The sequence below is a fragment of the Misgurnus anguillicaudatus genome, chromosome 23 (assembly GCF_027580225.2).
Source record: "Misgurnus anguillicaudatus chromosome 23, ASM2758022v2, whole genome shotgun sequence".
Classification (NCBI taxonomy): domain Eukaryota; kingdom Metazoa; phylum Chordata; class Actinopteri; order Cypriniformes; family Cobitidae; genus Misgurnus; species Misgurnus anguillicaudatus.
In genome coordinates, this window is record NC_073359.2 from 8,205,531 (window position 1) to 8,230,595 (window position 25,065).

Consider the following 25,065-nt stretch of genomic DNA (forward strand, 5'->3'; position numbering starts at 1 on the left):
TTCCTCAAAATATCTTGCTTCGTGTTTATCAGAACAAACACATCTACACAGGTTTGCAACAAAATGAGGGAGAGCCAATGCTGACAGAACTGTCATTTTTGGGTGAACTGTCCCTTTAACACCGCAAGTTATGGTGGTTTAATACAGAATATAAACATGTAGGCTATTTTATAATTTTCCTTATACGAGTCATGCACAGTCCTGTTTGATAACCCGCATCCGCGCGATTAAAATAACACTTGACCCATTATCCGACATCAGCATCAATTTATTTCATACCCGCCCGTTTTACATAAAGACTGCGACCGGCCGCACCGCAAATCGTGAAGTAAGTAGAAACCTTTAAAGATCTTCATGCAGAACATTGACAGAAATAAGCACAGGACAATGACTGGACAAATATATTAACATTTAATGTGAAACTTTGTGAGGGTCGGCAGATTGACAGCTGAGCGGTCAGCAGTGTTTGAACACTCATAAGCGCTGCGCTTATATTTACACCTTTTAAATTGATGATATGATTGCAGTGATTCCAAAGGGATGTCCAAAAAAACTCAAGTAGAATGTTAAATGTTTAAAGTTTAATGTATTTTTCTCGCTGCCCTGCGTAAACCCGCGCTGGTGATGGCATGAAATGCGTGACGAGATTGCATAAAAAAGTTTTTTGTGCTGCATCGGATTTGGAGCGGGTCACACTAGGGATGGGCGATATGGCCTAAAATCCATATTGCGTTATACATTGCAGCCTCTTGCGATAGCGATATGTATTGCGATATAATACTTTCAATAGACACGTTTCAGAACAGGTTATATAGACCCTTACAAAAGCCAAACTGCTAAAAAGTAAGTAAAAGTAAACTGTTACGGCCAGATTAGTCTTGTTACCTCTCTTAGCTGGAACTTTTGCCTGACACACTCTACAGCATATATATTATTGTATATTACCATAATGCCAATTTCGCGCGTGGAGCAGCAGTTAACTTATGTAACTTATGGCTTAAATCCAAAAAATAGATGTTGCATCGGTCTTTTTCACGAGTTCCTCTGTTTCACAGACGCTTTCATCCATGTTTATTCGGCTGCAGCTCGTGGCTCTTAAGTTCGCGGGTAGATTGTGTCATCAACACGCATTATCGCGATAGTGCAATAGATTTTAAATCTCTATCGTATGCCAATTTTCTATTGTTTATATTGCATATCGTTTATATTGCCCATCCCTAGGTCACACAATAAATAAACTCATATAGGCTAGGCTACTTTTGAATTCGTTTTGTTAATTTGCTAATATTTAAGTTAAACACATTTCATGTAGGCTTATTTATTTTATTTTTTTTTCACAAAAGAAAGATGTAATCATCACGTTCTATTCATTTTAATGCCTTTTGCGCATAAACTAAACCCTTGGGGGAATTATTTATAAATGAATCAACAACGCAAATCAAGGAATGAACTTATTTCTCTATTTAAGACAGTCTGGCAGGGCGGTGATAGCGATACAGCAAACACCGAAAAGTTTATAGGATTAGATTTGGAAATAAGATTATGAAGAAAACAGCGGTCCTGACTCCTGGCTTTTTTCTATACATTTGGCGCACGGAACGCGACATTGCTGTTGGGTTACGTTCAAATAATTTTCTTCAAAAGAATTATGCTTTGGCTCTGACTCGATTGTAAGAGGCTCATTACCTAATTCCGTCTTCGGGTTCGGACCTGATGTGACGGGAGGTTGATGTCAGAGCATTGGTTGTGATCTTCGGACGGATCAGGCAACTTAACATTCTTAACGAAAAAGTTGTCAATCGTTCTTTTCCTCTTCTCTTATCATCAGCGTCTCTCTCTCTCTCTCTCTCTGACTGGAGCGCACACGCATTTTTAAACGTACACACACTTAGATCTGGACCATGGCTTTTTCCCTCGACCTCCTGGGTTGCACCAGTGCGACCTGATATTTTTTTTAAGTCGCACCATTGAGAAATTAGGTCGCATGTGCGACCAAATTGGTCGCACTCTAGAGCCCTGGTATATTTTACTTCCCCTCATCCCCGGTGGTTGGGGACTTCCAGTCATGATGTAGACATGTTGGTATTTGTTTACCTTAGTCTATTTGACGACTGTCTGGAGAGCTTTGAATAGACGTGAGTATGAATGTTTGTTATTAACGTGTTTTACAGACTGTGAAATCTGTACAGCCACCAGTGATTGCCTTTGCTTTTTTTTTTTTTTTTTTGAGCTCCATTGTGTCTGTTTTGACCAGGACATTGTCAAGCTCTAAATCCCTGTGATAGACACCATAGATGCGCTAGATAGATGCACTGCTTGGCGCATTAAATGATGGATTTCTGACAGACGACCTCCATTTCTCTGGACAAGCTCAAAGAGATTCATGCAGGGATGTGGAAACTCCAAAATGATGATGTACTGATGTTCCTCTTCAAACCAGTCCAACATTTCCACAATGTAGGGGCTTTTCTTCGGTTTAAGCAGCATCAGATTAATAGCCACTTCTGAATAAAGAGGCTCGGCATGTCCACGCTAGTAAAAAAGCATTAAAAGAGGTTAGCTGAAAATAGCGGAGATGTTCAATTTCCATGCACTTGTACTAAGATACAGTGGGGTCTTTATTTATGACTTTATTACAGCTGCATTCTGTAACTTTTGCCTCACTATCGCCATCTCTGTTTGAACTATAAAACTGCAGTTATTTGCAGAGTAATTTGAAATCCCAGTTTAAAAATCCCAGATTGCCTCTTTATATTCATACATTTTTGGACCCCATTGTATATAAAATTTTATATATAAAAAAAAATCTTGCTAACTTACCATTTTAATGAAACTGTCAGAGAGCCACAACTTTTCAATAAATTTGATGGCGACCTATAAGGGAAAGTAATTATTTGTAAGTCACATCAAACTATAACTGATATAAACATATTTAGATCAAAACACTCAGCATGGATTTATATGTTGTCACATTGTGCTGTTTGATGAAGAGCAGTTTTACCTTTCTGCCATCGGATTTTCGATATCCCTCATGAACTGTACCAAAGCCACCTCTTCCTATCTGTTTTTCTAGTGTATAAAGAATTTTAAATGCACCTGAAAAACAATCAATACAAAATGAACATAAGGCAATTTTTGTCTCCAATAGCAGTGCTGCTTATAATAAAACAGACAGAATAAATATTCATGTAATGAATGTGCAGATCATGGAGAGTTGTTCAGTACATCCAATGCTAATCAGCTACTAGCAGAAAAAAACAAGATGAATGTTTGTGATCAAGTACAAGTAAAAACAGCAGGACAACCATTAAAAAAACTAAATATTTCTTTAAACCAGAAATCAGGACAAGATGAAGGGAAAAGCTGAATCAAGAGTCCATCAGAATAACACATTATATATTGAATACAGGAAGAAGGTATTACATAAACGTATTACAGTAACTGGGCACAGGTTTAAAACAATTAGGAAAAGAGCAGTTGACAAAAGAGAAAAATAAAGCTGACAATAAAAAGCAGAACAAAGTGAACCAGAACATAATAACAGTAAACCTACTAGCAGGCTGTTCATTTTATGACTGCTTGACTGCAGAGAGGATGGACCTGGCTGTGGATCATTTTGATCACTTTGACCACTTGGCCCCTGATTGGATGGACCATGTTCAGGAACAGCTGGATCTTGATGAGCTGTTTGCTTCCATTTAGATCAGGGATGGGCATCTTCGGTCCTGGAGGGCCGGTGTCCTGCAGAGTTTAGCTCCAACCTTAATTAAACACACCTGAAGCAGCCAATTAAGGTCTTACTAGGCATACTGGAAACTCTTAGGCAGGTGTGCTGAGGCAAGTTGGAGCTAAACTCTGCAGGACACCGGCCCTCCAGGACCGAAGTTGCCCATCCCTGATTTAGATGAACTTCAATTTAGTACCCGCTGGCTTGAGTCCTGTGGGACTAAACTCAATCATTTTCACGGCCCCCACTTGGCTCCTGGTTGAACAGACCGTGTTTAGGATCAGCTTTTTCTTGAAGATCTGTTTTCTCCAAGGTGGATGAACCAGACTGGCAATAGACTGGTTCTTCACAGCACGCTGGCTTAAGTCCTGAGGGACTATTCTGCCTATCATCTTTAGGGCACTTGACTGCAGGCAGGATGGGCCTGGCTGACTATCAGTCTGATCTCGTTGAGCACTTGGCTCCTGGTCAAATGGACCATCTTTAGGATCAGCCTCTTCTTGAAGATCTGTTTTCTCCAACAGCACTTGGCTCCTGGTCGAATGGACCATCTTTAGGATCAGCCTCTTCTTGAAGATCTGTTTTCTCCAACAGCACTTGGCTCCTGGTCAAAAAGTTGCTAATTTTATTACGTATGGCTGTGGCTAGAACTAAAATCGTGATTTAAGGGGAAAATTACTTTCTGTTAAGAAAAATAGTTTACTCTCACAACCCTAAATGGATGTTTGCCAGTAATATCAGTAATTTCTTACAGTTTAAAGGGGGGATGAGTTTATTCACAATCGAAGATGTTGATAGCTCTCATGTTGATAGGGAAAGACTAGGACACAAAGACCAGTGAGGAGCCCAGGGAAGATCCGAAGTGCAATAAGCGTCGGGGGCCAAACCCTGTGGTGAAGACTCCCTCATAGGTTCCCCTCAAGTAGTTCATCCCCACCTCACCTGGTCCCTTAGGTGTCAAACTACATTAGATTAGGGTACAAAAACACTCTATGATAAATTTTATATCTTTTATATTTAATATTTTTTATGTAAGGTTGTAAAAACAATTGTTAAAGCAATATAATCACAGGGAAGTTAAAACTTAAAAAAATGTTGTATGAGAGTACTGCTCTTTTGTTTTTCTGTTTGTGTTGCAGATCCAGGACATTGCCAAATGCATGACTGTCATCAACATATGAAGGTAAAATGATACCCAAAAGATCTGAATGGGCAGAATAAAATTTGTAAGTGTACGTGACATTGAAAGTGTAAGAGAATTTGCACGCGCAAAAAGTTTTGTAAAGATGCAAATCAAGTTGCAATATTTGAACACACTTATCGGTTTCGGACGATAAATCTTTCCGTTTGGCTGGTGGGTTCTCTGATTGGGTCACGTTAGCGCGTTATCATTTTGTTCCAAGATAAATGCACTCGAACTCACACAGCGACACACAGACCAGTTGGCGCACGACACCAAAGCAACCTGAGAGCAAACTGCTTTGTGTGCTTTTAAATCACTCCCACAGATGCCCTGTGCTGAATGCTGACCGGCCCATGCAAAGTCGAACACACAGCAAGCGTCTAAAAGACTGTAAAATAACGATTTATCAGTTACTTCTTAACATGACATTTTGGCGTGTGTATCACAAGAATTGGTGTTCAAAAATAATTTTTCCTAAAGGTACACTTTGAAAAGAGGACGAGGGGTGGGTCTTATATTTAGGGTTGTCTTATACTCTGGGCAATACGATACAGTATAATCTCTGCATTTTAAACTAGACCTTGAACTGCATTTAGATTGCATATTTCTTTTGTAATATAAGAGCAGTTAACATAATCAGTAGGTATGTGCAATCATGCATGTACAATTGTATTTACTAGTCTGATGATTTTTTAGGAGCAGGCTGATCAAGAGCAATTGCAAGTGGTCTTAAAAAACTGGATTGTGTAGGAGCACGGCAGAACCCCAACAGCACTTCCTCTCGGCCAAGGCTTATGGGAACAGATTCTAGTGGACCTGCTGGTTACATACCTACATACAGGGAACAATGCAACCTCTGGAACATCAAGTGGATGTCCTGGTATAAATACAGGGACAAATACGCCAGTACCCACTGTCAACAGTGAAATGCAAAGGTAAGCTGTTATTGTTAATGGAATAGTTCAACAAAGCCTGAAAATTATTTCATCATATATGTCAATATAAACTTGAATAACTTTTTTAGTGATCCCACGGGTCATGGAATTTTTGGAATATCATGGAATTTTGAAAGGCCTATTCCATACATTGAAAGTCAGGGAATTGTATATATTTTTGTCCACGTCATGGAATATTAGGGATTTTATTTATTGATTAAAATGTTAGTTGAAGTTGTGATGTATGGAATGCCATTTCTGGGTCCAAGCCTCCACTGATTTTTAAGTGAGACTACAATCTAAGCAGCCATTTTGGCATTGTTTGTTCATTTCACGCACGGAATGGAATCCTTCTTGCACCTGAGCGGGCACAGAGGTTGTTGTTCCCACTACAGGGCATACATGAAAATTTCAGAGCGCCTGGGCTTTAATGACGAGCTCAGATTAATGGCATCAGTTATAAGAAGCTTTCGGTCATGAGAGTGTTGCCCTTAGAGTAAATCAGCTTCTTTTTTTGTCCAAAATCAAGTCCCTTGAGTAAAAAATGAACAAATAAATAATTGAGTAAACGATCGCCTTGCCACCCAATACTATTAGTGATCTCACAGGATTGGACAACTGACAACGGGGCATATACCCAACACTAAAAGAAAGTAAATGTAGAAAGAATTTTCATTTTTGACTAAACTCCCTTTAATGTTATATGCATACAATAATTTGTACAATAATTGTATTGTTTATGTTTTTGCTTTATCTTAATGTACATATTAAGTGTTAAAATATTATATGCTGATGTATTTTTTGACAGATCATTCCCTGGAGTGTTTTTTAAAAAACAAGGTAAACTTTGTTTACACGGAAGGCCTCAATTCAATTCTTTCTGCTCCCACAGCAAACTGACAGACCTCTAAATGGGGCAGTGGAGCTTGGATGGCTTCAGGCAGGACCTGATATCATTGCCAGAAAATACTTGTCACAAAGAGGTACCTAGCTGTGCAATATTATGCACTTTCTTCACCGTTCTGTTTAACCTTTTTCCTGACAATCTTCATTCTTTTTCTTGATTTTTCATTCAGGTTATCAGTATCCTTAAAGAGGAGCATCATAAAATGAAGCAACTAGCTGATGGTTGGCTTTGCTATAAAGCTGCAGGTTCAGTTCACACATGCATGATTGACTTTTCTTTACATATGCAGTTGTACACTTAATTTGTTTATTTTAAAGTTGTTCTGGAGAAATGGAGATGTTTTCAGAGTGAAGAGAGGTTGCTTTAGGTGGACCATCCACAGGAGAGAAGGTGGAGAAAAAGCAATAAGAAAAACTTTCACAATTACAAGGTTAAGCAGATTATGACATTTATTCAAACCAGTATCTTTAATTATATTTTGTTGCTTTACCTTAGATTGATTGAAGATTGCTAATCCAAAAGTGGATGCAGATGTGTTCAGAAAACGGCTACTAAGTGCTGAAGTGAAGGAACAACCCTTGCGTTTCATCTTGGATCCCAGGGAGAAACTGGAGGAGCAGATAAAGAGATGATATCTTACTCTGAGTGATCAAATGTCACTTGGTCTCGGCCATTTTCATGTATTCTCAGAGGTAGGCCCAAATATTTTTACACTAGTTGTGGTCATTATAGTATACTGAAAACATACAACTAAATATACAAATGCATAGTGTTATCTGCCATATTTTATCCCTGTAATCATCTCTTACTGTATGTTCACACCACCTCTGGCGAGAGCGTCAAAAAACACTCTGGCTGTCCTGTCAACAACGATAAAGACAAAGTGTAGAGGACGCTCTGATGCTCGAATGCATTCTCTGAAATCCTCTCAAGCGGAGGTTTCCGCCTTCTGGTTGGTTGCCGCTGAACCGCGTTATAGCTTATTACCATAATGTTGAGCTGATTTCAGCTCTCCTCAATGCTCACACCGTCCAAGACGCGCCACTGCTCGCCGGCTATCATTGAAAATGAAAGACTTCCAACCAGTTTGACGCTCTCGCAGGCAGCGGTGTGAACCCACAGTTAAGGTTTTAAATGCTTCAGAATGATACAATTCTCATTAAAAAACTCTCTTCTTCTGTTATTACATTTTAAATCATTCTGCACTTTAGCCTTGGATGTATTTACTTCTGTCCAATCAATAATTTTTGGGTGAACTAACCCTTTACTGTCATGTTTAACAGGTGATGCTGCCACAGAATAAGGGATGACCCGTCACATTCTTAGTAGGCCTACTGCAATCCTTAAACTGAGAAATGGCTTCAGCATAATCTTTGGTAAGATGTGTTGAATACTTGATTTGAATGCCTTTGTATGTTAACTGGTCCACAAATAGATAGGAAATCAATACGAAGGTCTTGCTGTAGAAAAAAATACTATGACCAGGCACAGCTGTGCTCGGCATAGACGTCCCTGTGTGTGTGGTTAACCACATTGGGTTAATTGAGATCCCATTCGTGTCGCAATGGTTACAAACTCGCATTTACTGCTGCCAGCTGATAGATGACAAATGAGAGCTTTCCCTTCTCTCTCACGTGTACAGGTGCGCTGTTCCTTAAGATGCGTCCATCACATGCAGACCTATCAAACCTGTACATTGACTAAACAAAAGGCTTTCTCATTTGCACAAAATGAAATCATTTGGTGATACATTCTAGCAATTCTAAATTAAAACTAAAATAAACAAAGCTTTTAATAAGTTTTATACTCTTTGTAAATAAATACCAGCTAAACCAGCATAGACCAGCATAATTCACATGCTGGTTTGATGCTGGTTTTTCAGCAGGGAATATGCTAAAAGTTGTGTCCTTTAAGACATGGGGTTGTCTGTGTACTTTACACCAGTGGTTCTCAAACTGGGGGCCCTAGGTGGTGACACATAAATTTATCACACATTCTTTGTAATTAAACCTCAGAAAAATAAGGCTATTATCCAACAGCAATTTTATAATTTAATATGTTTTTTATTGAAATTTTAAGTTTACAAAGTTTTATGTCATACATTTTCTTTGGGGGCCATGAAGGGATGCACTGTACATAAGGGGGGCCGCATGCACGAAAAGGTTTGAGAACCACTGCTGTACACATCTGTACAGATCTCACAGTGAGGAGAGTGTATTGCAATCTTTTACATTTGTAATTAATTTTATCCTAATACAAAATACTTTATTCAACACCTTAATTTCCACTTAAAAGCGTAAAACTGTACAATGTGTTTTTAAAGGATGTGATTATAAAACACATGAATGGGGCTTATACAACATGTAGCAATGATGGCAAAATAATGATGGCCGTAGCTTGACATTTGACTTTGGGGGCCAGACTGGTCTATCATTTTTATCACAAACTAGATCATTAAAATGAATAAAAAATATAGCACGTGGGATATGAGTTGAAATAATGACTGATGTGGTGATATCTACTGATCCACTTCAGAACCAAGGTACAAATCGGAAATGTAAATATGATAAATTATTACAATTGCTAAACATAAATATTTTTTTCCTAACCACAGAAACTCTGTCTCACCACCTATGCCTAGGAAGCTACCCGGTATCACGAGAAATCGAGTCCCCACCAGAAAGGGATTTTTTGGGGATGGCTGCACCTCACAACTCTTCACTGACCACTGCCTGCGTTTATGCATCATCTAGTCAACAGAAAGTTTTAAGCACAATGAGGTGGTTTTCCAGACAGGGATTAGTTTACGCCAGGACTAGGCCTCAGTTTAATTAGGAAATATAATTCGTTTTAACAAGCATGCCTTACTGAAAACATTACTTGTGTTCATTTTGAGGCAAAACAAAAGGGCACTGATGTATTTTATGATTTGTCAGTGCAAATTGTTTTCAGTTTGGACAGATTTCACATTTATTTTAGTCTAGGACTAGTCTGATCCCTGTCCGGGAAACCGCCCCAATACGTTTAAAAAAATACAGCTAAATACTTAGCAATACATTTAGCAATACATTTAACTGTCATATGTTTCAGATTGTTTAGCCAGAGGACACAGTTTTTGTCTTCACTTGTCATGGTTGCATGTGGCTAGCTTACTGATTATGTGAAGACTCAAGCATTTTAACATAACACACATAAATTTGAACTAACTGTTGAAACATTGGAGACATGTCAGACATTACAGTGTGTTTTCTTGTAAAAACACTTTAAAATATTATGCATTCTAAAAAAGCTCAAATGTCTTACAATGAAACTGTTGGATTTTGTGTGAATAATGTAATGTTAGTTATGTTACTTTATATTCTCTGTAAAAGTAAGCAATATTACTGTATGTAATAATTTGTGTAATTACACACCGTTTAAGTGTATTGCATGATGTTGATTACAGTGTGTATAAACAACATGCTTGAAACATTATTGACCTCTTATTAAACTTTTTAAATGTAATGTAATGTAATAGTAACATTAAATGAACTATTCTTAATGAAGACTAAACCATTTTGAAGATAAGGATTGTTGTAACTTCAGATTGAAGTAATTTATTAACTTCACACAATACAAATGTGGATGGGTACAGTATGGACACTGATATTATTTACTGAGATATACAACTGATGACTTATTTTTATCTGATGTAATGTTATTGTACAGTGAGTGCAACTGGTGTTAATTTTAAACTAGCTTACGCGATAGCTGTACGCTAAGCTAGTACGTCACGTAAACCTAATAAAAAAAATCTGAATGAGATTTGTTAGATCTTATCTCCCATTCTCATTTCGATTTTTTTTATTGCAAGACAAAATAAATACAAAAACAAAATAGCACTGCATTGACATACAATGAAAAGGAAAGAAGGAAAATAAAAAATAAACCATTCTTTAAGTATAAAAGAAGGCTGCATACTCCAGAGGTCGCATATCTAGGCTGCATACGTCATCAAGAGTGTCTTATTTGAGAATATTACTAATTATAAAGGTTACAATTATTTTTAGTTAAGTGTAAATTGTTGATATATGATTATGACTTGCGAATGTAATGCTCAGTTTTTTAATGTAATGCTCAGTTAACTTAAATAAACCAGGCCTGATGACGTATGCAGCCTGCATGTGGCCTACTTGCCGATTGGTTAAAAGTAAGCCTTCTGACTGAATGACGGGGCAATCGACACATAATACAATTAAAAGAAATATACTGATTAACAAATATACAAATTGCGGGTTTAACACTTGAGGGCCTAAAAACTGGAAGGATTTGAATCCACGTGAACTGGGAACATCACGTGCTGGTCGCACGTGCAGGAGGTAAGTCCAGTATCGGCGGGAAATCCCCACTGTACATTCTGTAATTAATGCGAATAGAATGTTTGACGTCACAATGAGAACAGAGCGAATGGAATGTTTGACGTCACAATCAGAACATATAAAACGACGCGCTCTGGAACATTCTCTTTAGATCATTGATTTCCTTGAGCGAAAGCAAAGCTAATCCTTGACAGCTATTACAGACTTTCAGTCCGTGCGCAACAAGTCACTGTTACAGACTGTTGTGAATTAGACTGAGGTAGAAATGCCTAAATCAAACGATCAGCTCAAAAGCGGCGTTTCCCTTCCGGGAGCCGTAATGGAAGATGAGTGGATGCCACCAGGTCAGTTAATCACAACATTTGGAAATATTGAACTCATTAACCGTTTAAACCTTTGACACATAAGTTATCTGTGACTCGGACAGCGTCCGAAAACAGGCGGAGACAACACAAGTTTTCGTCAGAGAGATACGATCGCTGCTAGGCGGATTTCACTCACGAATTTAATTGCTCAAACTTTTTTATAAACTCAATAATATTATTACACATGACAACCAAACCAAACACAAGGACTACGATGAAAGTTTCCGTGGCTAATGAGAACATATAAATTAATAGCACCGGATTTAAAGTGACAGCGCCTCTTTTTGGTCCGTTAAATGATTATTAGCACAGAGTACGAACCCCATACCAGCTTGATTTTACTGATGGATGTATACTTTTATATTATGTATAGTGTTAAATACTATAAAATTGATTGGCTGAGAGCCGTGCGATTTTCCTCCTCAGAGCCTTTTACATTGAGAGAGTTACATTGAAGTACATTGAGTTAGAGGCAAAGAGCTGTGATTTTTTTAATTAATTTATTAAAATACAATATTTATGTGTCACACCAATATATGTAGGTAGTATTTTTATGTAAGTCTATCAACAATGTTTTTTAAAAATAAAATTCACTATTATGGGAAGATGGTCAGGGCCTTGTTAAAGGTGCAGTGTGTAATTTTAGAAGGATCTCTTGACAAAATGCAAAATAATATGCAAAACTATATTATCAGTGGTGTATAAAGACCTTTCATAATGAACCGTTATGTGTTTATTACCTTAAAATTAGATGTTTTATCTACATATACCGAAGGTCCCCTTACATGAAAGTCGGCATTTTGTGGTGCCATATTTCTACAGAAGCCATTAATAGACAAACTTTTTTTTACTAAGTTGTCTCCGATGACATGTTTGTCCGGTGGCGGCTACTGTAGCTTCTCTATGTGATTAAAAAATGAGGGGTAAACAGTGTACTGAGCCGTTGGTTGCTATTCACCAGCACTTCACCACTAGATGCCGCTAAAATGTACACACTGCACCTTTAACATGTTTTACGCCGCCTCAACAACTTTAAAGATGCTATGAATCTAGGGCTGGGCGATTTGACCTAAAATCAAAACCTCGGTTAATCTAACATTTGACATCGGTTATGATTAATAAACGATTATTTTTTTGCCTCATAGTTCACTGACAAGGTTGGAAAGTTTAGGGCACATCTTAAATCAGCCTGCAATGCAATTATTCACATTTTTTCCCAAAATAACTGCATTACTGAAAAATATTAAATAGACAACTCTATGCAGATGTTGCATGTCATTATTAGGGCTGGGTATTGTTAGGAATTTCACAATTCGATTCGATTTCGATTCTTGAGGATTCGATTCAATTCAATATTGATTTACTTCCTTCGATATCGATTCAATAATAAGTAAATACACAAGCAGTTAAGTACCCGAGTATATTTTTAAATAATGTGTGTAGTATTACTAATGTTCAGAGGTGGAAAAAGTACTAAAATATTTGACTTAAGTAAAAGTAAAGTTACTGGTCTAAAAATCTACTCAAGTAAAAGTAAAAAGTAAATAATTTTAACTTTACTCAGAGTAAAAGTTACTTTTTTTACAGCGGGGAGAGGTGGAGGATTTTTGTATAGTTCAAAAACGACAAGGGAATATAAATCTAAAACTAGTTATTTTTAATTGTTGGGACATCTTTACAATTAAAGTGCAATAACAAAAAGTTAATAAAATAAAGAGCTTTTTTAAACTAAGAAACATTTATGGAATTATTTAATGATTTTACATGTGAGTTATGCACTTTTGAAGGTGGTCAGCAGCTTGTAAATACAATCACTATAGTAAGGCTGTAATTGATGTATTGCTGGTAACATACATTATTTTATTAAACTATATATCTAGTTTAAATGAGCATATAATGAGATGAGTGCCATGTCATACTTTTGACACGTTTATTGTCTTCTTGCTTCCCTCACCTGGGTACCTGATGTCAGACCTTTATTATCTCTCTCTCTCTCTCTCTCTCTCTTTCTCATGTCTAATGACCCTCTCTCTCTCTCTCTCTCTCTCTCTCTCTCTCTCTCTCTCTCTCTCTCTCTCTCATGTCTAATGACCTGCGCATTCACGATGACGCGAAGCTGCTAGACTGCGGAGGATTATGGAAAGTGGTCGCTTAAATATGACCAGGGGTTTCTTTCATAAGATTTGAACTGAGGCGGGTCTGCATTAGCGCGCGCCTGTCTCGTTCGTATCCATAGTTCTTTTTGCGCGTTCCCCCGCCCATCAATCATCCATTGCGCGTCTTTATCACCTTGCTTTTAAAAAAAAAAATACTCAGTAACGGATATGATTTAAAATGTAGCGAAGTACAATACTTCAAACAAAACATACTTAAGTAAAAGTACAGATTTTAAAAACTACTCAAAAAAGTAAAAGTACACAAAAAACTACTCATTTACAGTAACGTAAGTAAATGTAATTCGTTACTTTCCACCTCTGCTAATGTTTGATCACGTTGATGGTACAGGCTTGAAAGAAGTGCTGCTGTTTGCCATCTTTGATCTTTCTGTTTTGATATAGCGCGTCTTGTACAACGCTGAAGGCTCTCACTAGAGTGTTGCCCACAGCGCCGCCGCTGGACGGGGGGGCTGAATCGATTCATAGGATTTGATGAATCGATATTGAATTGAGAAACAAATAATTGCAATGCATTGATGAATCGATATTTTTACCCAGCCCTAGTCATTATGTACAATTGATGAAACTTTCAGAATGGGAAGTTATGAACCAAAGAATCATACAACCCCCATGACTAATTATAGACATCAGATACATACATAATAAGTTGTATCCAGATAGCATATTGTAATGAGATGAGTAGGGCAAAATACATACTTGGACTGTATCCTTTACACGTTTCTTGTATTCAATCCATTTTTTCTTAACTGGGCACTGATGTCTAAGCCATTTATTCTCATCTGTAATGCTTTTGGTGTTAATGTAGACTAGAAGTTCTCCCGTTCTCTCTCTCCGTCATCTCTGAAGTGTCTAATTAAACTGACGCGGGCGCGTCTTTTCGCGGTTTTGAGTGAGTGAGATGTGATGACATTACCCGGGCTGCTTAGAGACCCATCGGTAGATTAAACTGAGCGCGTGTGCGGTAAAAACCCGACCGCGCATTCCGTATTTTTGTCACAGGTGCCTGCACATTCGCGAGTACTTCTTAAAAAAAGTACTGTGCTTCTTTTGGGCACTAGATGATCCTGCTGCTCAGTTAAACAGTGTTTGAGTTCTCCTCCATGTTTCGCTGCGCCACTGACAGGACGGGGCAGAGTTACGCAACATCACACGCAGCAGTTTGTTTTTAAAGGGAAAGTATTAACAGGATTAAAAAACGAAATAACCGACATGATAAAATAATGTTGGTTAGAGGTTCTGAATTTCGGTTTCGGTTATTTTTCGATTAATCGCCCAGCCCTATATGAATCTGCTGTTTTATTGTTTTATACTGTTGTCTGAGGTCTACATATGACGTTTGTGTGGATTTTACATTCAAAAACATCAAAGGCAATAAGTAATAGGCTAGTTTGTACCCTGGTTTTGAGGCTGGCTCGAGAAATGCTCTGTTTTGACGAGCGGGCCACATTGAAGACCTGGACGTAAACGGCCACTGCCAAAGCTTGTTTTGTGGTCCAGGGTTTACACTATATAGTAAAATATGTTAGATTTTAGAGAAGTTTAAAAAGTGTGCTTGATTTTTTTTGTCTGTCCAGCTGTTAGACAGAATACAATTCTGTCTGCCTCAGCTCGTGGGCTCGTGACCAGCAGCGGTCTAGGTGGTGCTCAACGGAGGTTGAACATTTCTAGACCTGCAGCTGGTCACATGAGGTTCACTCTTCCAGGAGCTGTGGAGGATGATGAGGAGTGTAGCCCGACAGGTCAGTCACACTTTTATGATGACACCTCAAAAATATACATATGTAATAATATATATTATACGTTTTGAAACGCACATTCTATATATTTTTTCACATTAAGAGTAAACTCAATAAATGTTTGGAATTGGAACACAATGTAACAGTAGCATACTGTATATATAATGTTTGCCACAATAACTATACAGTAAAATATTTAGATTTTATAGAAGTTTATAAAGTGTTCTTCATTTCCTGTCTGTACAGCTGTTAGACAGAATACCATCCTGTCTGCGTCAGCTTGTGGGCTTGTGACCGGCAGCAGTGTAGGTGATGCTCAACGGAGGTTGAACATCTCTACACCTGCAGCCGGTCACATGAGGTGGGCCCTTCCTGGGGCCGTAGAGGAGGACGAGTGTAGAGGAGCAGGTCAGTCATCATAACGACGCCTCGGATATAATGAAACAAAAATAAACACATTCACTTATGTACTGTAGATCAGTGCTTCCCAATCTTGGTCCTTGAGGACCCCACTCCCAGAAAGTTTTAGAAGTCTCCTTATTTAAAACAACTGATTCAACTTATCAGCCTCCTTTCAAAATTGTAAACATGTCTCCCTAACAAGCTGATGAGTTAAGTGAGGGTGGGTTAAATAAGGAGACATCTAAAACATTCTGGGAGGGGTCCTCAGGGACCAGGATTGGGAAACACTGCTGTAGATAGTAAAGCGTGTAGAATTCATAAAATAATATTTAATTTTATACACATAAAATAATAAAGTTATTTTGTCCAGCATAGCATCAGGACTTTGTTTAGTATTTTTGGTACTTTTGTCTTAGTTTTTTATTTAAATATGTATTCAATTATGTATTTGTTATGTGATGTTTTAGTGTATTTTATTTATAAATTAAATAAAATAGCTCACACAGTTTAACAAATTAATGATATGTACAATTAATGTATAAAATATTATTTTTGAATATATATATAAAATATATATATATATATATATATATTTTTTTTTTTTTTTCAGTTACTCATGTTACAAAAATTGTTTTTGTTATAATTATTATTACAGTTAATATTATTAAAATGTTTTTCAAAATACCACAATAAAGTATAAAGCTAATCATTAGAGAAGTTTATCATGTGTTCTCTATGTCTGATTTGTCCAGATGTTAGACTGAATAACATCATGTCTCCGTCAGCTCGTGGGTTTGTGACCAGCAGTGGTGTATGCGATGGTCGACGGAAGTCAAACATCTCTACACAGGCAGCTGGTCACGTAAACCTTCCCCTTCCCGGGGCTGTAGATGATGAGGAGTGCAGCCGAGCAGGTGAGTCGCACCATTATAATGACACCTTAATATACATACATACATACATACATATGTAATAAGTAACCACAATAGCTATACAGTAAAATGAGTTAGATTTTACAGTTTATAATGTGGTGTTCTTGTCTGGTCTGTCCAGCCGTTAGACAGAATACCATTCTGTCTACGTCAGCTTGTGGGCTCGTGACGGGCAGCAGTGCACGAGATGTTCGGCAGAGGTCAAACAGCTCTACACCTGCAGCTAGTCAAGAGAGCATCACCCCTCCAAGGGCTGCAAAAAAGGAGGAGAGGAGAAAGAAAAAAGCTGGTGAGTCACAACATTATTATGACACCTTAAAGGGATACTACACTTTTTTTTAAATATTCACATTTTTCAGCTCCCCTATAGTTAAACACTTGATTTTTACCATTTTGGAATCCATTCAGCCAATCTCCGGGTCTGGCTGTACCACTTTTAGCGTAGCTTAGCACAATCCATTAAATCTGATTAGACCATTAGCATCACGCCAAAAAATAACCAAAGATTTTCGATATTTTTCCCATCCAAAACTTGACTATTCTGTACTTACATTGTGTACTAAGACCAACATTAAGTTGTGATTTGCTAGGCCGATATGGCTAGGAACTATACTCTCATTCTGGCGTAATAATTAATGACTTTGCTTCCATACCATGGCTGCAGGAGGCGCAATAATATTACACAGCAGCTGAAAATAGTCCCCTGCTATTGAAAGTTATTAAGGGGATTATTTTTGGGCACAGCGTAATTTAATTGCGCCTCCTGCAGCCATGTTACAGCAGCAAAGTCCTTGATTGTTACGCAAGAATGAGAGTATAGAGTATTTAGCTATGCAGGGAAAGAGTTAAGAAATATATTACTGGTATCTGGTGGTAACATTACTATTTGTCTTTTCTGTTTCTGTCTTTTAGATAAAAAACCAAAACAGCCAAAGGGAAAGAGCATCCGTGCTTTTTTCCGTAGAACAGTCCAGGCTATACAGCATGCCTGCTGTATCTGCCAAAATGAGGATGACCTGGAGTCATCTGATTCAGATGATCCTCAGCCAGGTCCATCCAACCTGCTGTCAAGTACCCGTGAAGATCCAACTGATTTGCAGAAAGGTCCATCTGGACTCAAGCATACGGGTTTTCAAGAACCAGCCTATTGCCTGGCTGATTCTTTTTCCTTGGAAAAAACAGAAATCCAAGAAGAGACTGATCGTAACCAAGGTCTATTCGACCCGGCGGAGCTTCGTGCTCAACCCGATCAGGCTTTTTGTAAGCCGGGCCCTTTCGGCCCGCACGGAGCCCGTGAGCGAGATAGTCCCTTCGGACTTGAGCGAGCGCGCCATGAAGAACCAGCCTATTGCCTGGCTGGTTCATTTTCCTTGGAAAAAACAGAAATCCAAGAAGAGACTGATCGTAACCAAGGTCTATTTGACCCGGCGGAGCTTCGTGCTCAACCCGATCAGGCTTTTTGTAAGCCGGGCCCTTTCGGCCCGCACGGAGCCCGTGAGCAAGATAGTCCCTTCGGACTTGAGCGAGCGCGCCATGAAGAACCAGACTATTGCCAGTCTGGTTCATTTACCTTGGAGACAACAACAGAAATCCAAGAAGAGACTGATCTTGAACAAGGTCCATCCGACCCGGAGCCGCAGGCTCAACCAGATCAGACTTATTGTAAGCCAGGCCCTTCCAGTCTGCAAAGTGCCCGTGCGCAGAATAAGCCCTTCGGACTCAAGCCAGTGCTCTTTCAAATACCAGGCAGTCCATCGGGCCTGCAGTCAAGTGGCCATGACGATTCCCAACCTGCTAGTGAGTTTACTTTTGTTATGTTCTGTTTTTTATTGTCAGCTTTATTTTTCTCTCTTGTCAACTGCTCTTTCCTATTTGTTTAAACCTGTGCCCAGTGACTCTAATAAGTGTATTTATACACTATATGTTTATGTAATACCTTCCCCTTGTATTAAGTATATAATGTGTTATTCTGAAGGACTCTTGATTCAGCACAATGACTCTTGAGCTTTTCCTTTCATCTTGTCCTGATTTCCAGTGTAAAGAAATATTTAGGGTTTTTTTAATGGTTGTCCTGCTGTTTCACTCGTACTTGATCCCAAACATTCATCTTGTTTATGATGCTATTAGCTGATTAGCATTGGACGTACTGAACAACTCGCATTACATGAATTTTTATTCTGTCTGTTTTATTATAAGCAGCACTGCTATTGAAGACAAAAAATGCCTTATGTTCATTTTGTATTGATTGTTTTTCAGGTGCATTTACCATGCTTTATACACTAGAAAAACAGATAGGAAGAGGTGGCTTTGGTACAGTTCATGAGGGCTATCGAAAATCCGATGGCAGAAAGGTAAAACTGCTCTTCATCAAACAGCACAATGTGACATAACATATAAATCCATGTTGAGTGTTTTGATCTAAATATGTTTATATCAGTTATAGTTTGATGTTACTTACAAATGATTACTTTCCCTTATAGGTCGCCATCAAATTTATTGAGAAGGCGTGGCACTCAATTAGCTTTTTAATGAAAATGGTAAGTTAGCAAGATTTTTAATATATATAAAATTTAAAATTGAGATGTCTTTGGCTCTGTTGAAGCACATAAGATGCTCTTTAGGACATATTTCAGATAACATGAACCATCAGGTTTTGTCCATATCACCACGAGGGGGCCAAACTAAATAACACAAACAAAAATCAGTTGTTGAGTAAATACATAAATAATAAGTGTTCATTGTCTACTTAGCTAAACCCAATTCACAATAATAAGCCTATCATTTTTTTTTATTATTTGTTAAAAGATTAAATAGTTTTAAGCAACGTAACCTCTGAGGAATAATCTGTTGTTAAAACACTGAAAACTTTAAAGATCATTCAGCTACACAGGGGAAATTGACAGAGCTCAAGCTGAAACAAGACTTAATATCAGCAGGGCTTTTCAATAGTTTTAGGATGTTTTTCTCTTTGTCATGTGGATGTATAATGACTGATCCGCTCTGATGCGGTAATCACAGACATCAGATTCGAAGCAGAACACACATACAGAAAATTACTCTGCAAATAACTGCAGTTTTATAGTTCAAACAGAGATGGCGATAGTGAGGCAAAAGTTACAGAATGCAGCTGTAATAAATGCATAAATAAAGACCCCACTTTATCTTAGTAAAAGTGCATGAAAATGATATATCTCCACTATTTTCAGCTAACCTCTTTTAATGCTTTTGTACTAGCCTGGACATGCCAAGCCTCTTTGTTCAGAAGTGGCAATAAATCTGATGCTGCTTCATCCGAAGAAAAGCCCCTACATTGCGGAAATGTTGGACTGGTTTGAAGAGGAAAATCAGTTCATCATCGTTTTTGAGTTTCCTCATCCCTGCATGAATCTTCTTGAGTTTGTCCAGAGAAATGGAGGTCCTCTGTCAGAAGTCCAGGCACGTCAATTAATGCGCCAAGCATTGCTCGCCTGTATACACTGCATTGACAGTGGTGTCTTTCACGGAGATTTAAAGCTCGACAACATGCTGGTCAACACGGACACGATGGAGCTGAAATTGATAGACTTTGGACTCAGCAAACTTGTGAAAGATTGTGAGAGACCAGGCGAACCATTTAGTGGTGAGTTGACTTTCTGTATTGTTTTCTTGGAAGCACACTACTGAAGTTTATAATTACATTTACTTTTGAATAATGAAATATTTTCTAACCTTTTGTTTATGTTACAGGGCTATATTTTGCTGATGAAGAGATGAGGCATGCTTTGGCTATTTTAATGTTCAAAATGTTGCATGGACAAATGTTTAGAGGCAGAACCACTGATGGCACTGCTATGATATCCAAAGGTAAGAGAATGGCACTAACAATCAATTCATTGTTAAACGCAAGCAAAGCTTCTGTACAATCATGGAAAGTTCTAACCTGATGCAATTTTCTAAGTTTTAATTCGAAGAAATTGCTACTTAAACTTCAAAATGTCAACATTGATTAATGTTTCTGTATAGTACATAATTCAGAAGCTTATATAAGATTGTATGTATATTTGCCAAAACCTAAATGTCTAATTAATGCTCTTGCCTACACTTGCGAATACAGAGTGTCAAGACTTGATGTCTCTGTGCCTGGACTTCCATGATGAAAAGAGGCCAACATTGAGAGAATTCTTACAACATAAATGGTTCGATGAGGAATAAAGGTCAGGAGCAGATCATATTTTTCAGAAATTTTATACATTAGGTCATCAAAGACAGACCTTTTCAAAGGAAAGAAAACTAAAGTAAAATGCTAAATACAAAGTTCTTTACATTTCTTGATTTAGCAGATCCACAAATTGACTCCAGCGATTGAGAAGAGAGACAGAAGAGACAGAAGAGAAAAAATACAACAGAATTATTAAATAAATGTATTCATTATCAAAGCACATAGTCGTTGTATAAACCAAAAGATAAAGTGAGGAAGAAGTAAAGAAGTAGTATACAAATTTGTCCTATCTGCATGCTTTTATGCATTGCACTGTTGGTAGTTTATTGGCTGATTAGTGGAGGTGTTATTAAAAAAAGTGTTTTGTAAGTGTAGTTGTTAGTTAGATGACAATTGGTAGAATTCACAAATAAATTAAAGTTGATTTACAAATGAAAATACTCGTTAAAAAAGTAAGTAATGCAGCTCACAGTACTGTAATGTATATAGACAAATTCTATGTAACACCCACTTTCATTGTGTTACACCCATTATGATACTGCTGTTTATTATTATCAAATTAGTATATCTATACACTATAACTTAGTTATTACTACTAAGTGGGAGTCAATCCTCGTTGTTTTAGTACGCTAAGCATTTTACAATGTTCTGTTAGGTCCTCGCTCTAAATGTAAGTGTAAAGCAAAATGTGATTGGTTGAAGCTAGAACGTGTCTCATTGGTCAATGCAATGCGGAAGCTACGCCAATTGGCTGTAGTAGACCGTAGTGATGAACTGCTAACAAAAGTTAAAGTAACAAAGTATTTTCATTTTTCTGTCCCTTTTACATTTAGTGATCAAAAGTACATCCATTTAGATAAGAAGCAAATTTTAAATTTTATTTTATAATTAAATATTATAATATAGTTTAACTTGCACAATGCCTACCGCACCAGAGTTCATTTGACACCAGTAAGTATGGTTTATTTGGCTAGTGTGATCATTCAGTGCTGTAACAGGGTATGGTACACTTAAGTGTATGCTGGTATGCTTTGCAGAGGTGGTCTCTGGCACGGTCCATTTTGATTCGGAAGAGGCGCATAATGCGCATGATTTCAACAACAGCTAATAAGTCATACATTGATAATTACGATTAAATCCATCACACATATCTTCACGTTTTCTTCAAAACAATCACATCTTGTACATGTAGTGTAGTGTGAGTGCAGACCAGCAAGGGAGTGGGGACGATTGCACTACGCTTCGGCCCAGTCAAGCATAATGTAAGTGCCCCCCAAAATGTTTGTGTGTCACAAAATAAGTCACAGAGCAAATGATATTCAATCACATTTCACTCTAAAATTTTTGATCAGGTTGGGATGTCTGCCAACGTGATGCCTTGCCAGTCTTGGCGTGTTGAAGTCTCTCACAGATGGTCCAGAAGTCAATCTTAGCTTTCATTAGTAATTAACTGCACAAGAGGCTGTTTGACCAACACGCACCAGTCAGTTTGCTTTGTTTAGCGTGTCATTTTGGGGGGTTGAAAAAATAGAGCTCATCTAAGAATTCAGACCCTTTACTCAGTAGTTAGTTGAAGCAGCAGTTACAGCCTCAGGTCTGACAAACAAATCCAGGTGTTGCAAAGCTTGCTGCGTAACCAAACTGATCAGAAGCATCATTTACTTCAATATTATTTTTTCCTACTATGGAAGTAAATGGTGCTTCTGATCAGTTTGGTTACAAACATTATTCAAAATATATTCCTTTGTGTTCGTCAGAAGCCTTTAAGATGTGAAAACATCTCATCAACCATCAAGAGAAATGGGATATAAACTTGAGCAAAATTTCAGGTGTTGTTGTGAGGGTCTGAATGCATTTGTAAAAGTTTTTAAAATTCTGTTTTCATTTTTTCATGGTGTAAATATCAACAATTGTTCATGCGACAACATAAAATTGAAAAATGAAGGTGGTCTGAATGCACTGTGACTGTAGATGTCAGTCAAGATCTGAAGCTCATTGTCACTTTTATAAACACAACAGCTGTCTTCCTTCATCAGACAGCTATGCTATGTTTCTAGTCAGACTATTAAAGGACACAAATCTTGCCCTTATGTGTAATACGATTTCTTATATTTTGGCTGCAGCATTGAGAATGAAATAACTTGTGGTTTGTTTTTCCTCTTTAGATGGTACAGTACAGTATGAGGGTAAGGTAAACTAACAACAAAATTCATATTTGCAGTTTTCCTTGAATAAAAGGTTTTCTATTCAGATGAATAAAATGATTTTTAAAAATGATTTTGTTTTCATCTTTTATGTTTTTATTCTTTGGAATATTCCACTTCTGCACAACTATTGAGCAATTTTAACAGCTTCTTTCATGATTATTTAGTAATGGTAGGCACGTGCCATCTTATTTGTTCACATTCAAACTTTACCTACTTCAGGTGTTTAGTATAATGAATAGGGTTGTACTGTAAGTTATGTTCAGATAGTTGCATTCATATGATAATTGCACTGAAAACATGACGTATTTATCGTAAATCATTTTTATTGGAATGTGAAGTAAAAATCTATATTCAGTGTTAAAAATAGGAATGTGAAACACATCACGATATCGACTTTGATTTAATTTGCAAAATCAAAATGTAAGTCGATGTTAATTCAACCTTGAAGTTGATTCACCATTATGCCAGTTGGGAATGTCCTGCTGGAATAGTGAATGGATTTATTATTTTTATAAGGTGAAAAAGCTAAATTTTTTGTAATAATTATGTGTATTTAATCAAAACGCAGCGCTCGGTAAGTCAGTTATCCAGCCGTCCAATCACAATGAAGGAGAGGCGGGACAAACACTACATCAACCAACCGGAACATCTTTCCTCTATTACTGAACAAAAACATAAAATTTAATTTAGCGTGCCGATTAATATATAACACAGTTTGCTACCACAATATGAATACGCTTTGATAAAACAACTTCTATTCAAAATCCGATACTTATAATACAGAAATTTAGCTGAGGTTTGTATAATAGCAACCAAAGAAAACAAGCGCCCTCAAGCGGTCATTTTAAGAACAACACCTGGCGCGTTCAGCCTTCGGTGGAGTTAATTTTATCTCAAGAGATTGAAAAAATGAATGACATAATGTACTGTTTACTGCATATTTTACTTGTGTGTTGGATTAAATTGTGTTGTGTTTAGAAGTAAAAAAATATTAAAAGGAACTAACCCTGATTTTTTCTTGCAGTGTATATAATGGGTATTAAAGTTCACCCAAAAATGAGCATTTTATCATTATTTTCTCATTGTCATGTTCTTCCAAACCTGAATAAGAAGAACTTATTTTTTTTAGATGAACACAAAAGAGGATATTTTGATAAATCATGGTAAGCACACAGCTGATATTAACTATTGACTTAATCAAATTAATTAAACATTTTACACCTGAAAGACTGCAATTCACACTCATCAGTTTCCTGTGAGATCTGTACAGATGTGTACAATACACAAACTACCCCATGTCTTAAGGAGTAACAGTTTAAAACACAACTTTTAGCTTTTGTTTCCTTTTCACTATCATCCTTACACCATCATCCAAGCCACATTTAAAATGCATTTTGAAGTCTACAAGCCTGTTTCATCAAATAACTACATAAGGAGAGAAGTCATGTTTTTTTATTCCAAATAGCCTTATTTTTATTCCAAATAATATATATCAGTGGGGAACCTTCAGGGCCTTCTACGCCTTCAGAGAAGGCCTAAAAAAATTAATAAAAATATTTTTTATAATAATACTAATAAATAATAAAGTATTCAATAAAAATATGTTTTTACATGTTTAAATTTATATTTAATTTAATTTAATACATGTAATATATTTTCTCTCATCTATGTTCTAACGTTAAGCTTACTGTCAGGTTCATATCCAATCAGAATCGTCTGTCTCTATTAAGGCCCGGTAAACTGGCTCATTCATTGGTTAGGACTTCAAGAATCCCAAGGAAGGCCAAGCTATGTGTTTTGGTGTGGAGAGTGACGGGCAAATCGACCAATCACGCTTTGATTTCAAGTGGGCGGGTAAAAAACAAAGCATTGTAAGGGCTCAGTCACACCAAAAGCGTTTATGGCAGTTGCAGGCGCCTTTTTTGAATGATATTCTAT

General features: G+C 37.3%; 1 protein-coding gene across 1 annotated transcript; it reads left to right on the top strand.

The window, feature by feature from the left end:
- The first annotated feature begins 11,339 nt into the window (after window positions 1-11,339).
- On the top strand, window positions 11,340-22,543 carry LOC129454332 (uncharacterized). Its single transcript, XM_073862409.1, has 12 exons — window positions 11,340-11,454; window positions 15,227-15,391; window positions 15,635-15,796; window positions 16,543-16,704; window positions 16,844-17,011; window positions 17,635-18,519; window positions 18,979-19,073; window positions 19,203-19,259; window positions 19,957-20,341; window positions 20,449-20,565; window positions 20,816-20,915; window positions 21,039-22,543. Exons 1-11 carry the CDS (start codon window positions 11,376-11,378, stop codon window positions 20,911-20,913), a joined length of 2,373 nt encoding a protein of 790 aa, XP_073718510.1. The 5' UTR covers window positions 11,340-11,375; the 3' UTR covers window positions 20,914-20,915; window positions 21,039-22,543.
- Window positions 22,544-25,065: the final 2,522 nt, after the last annotated feature.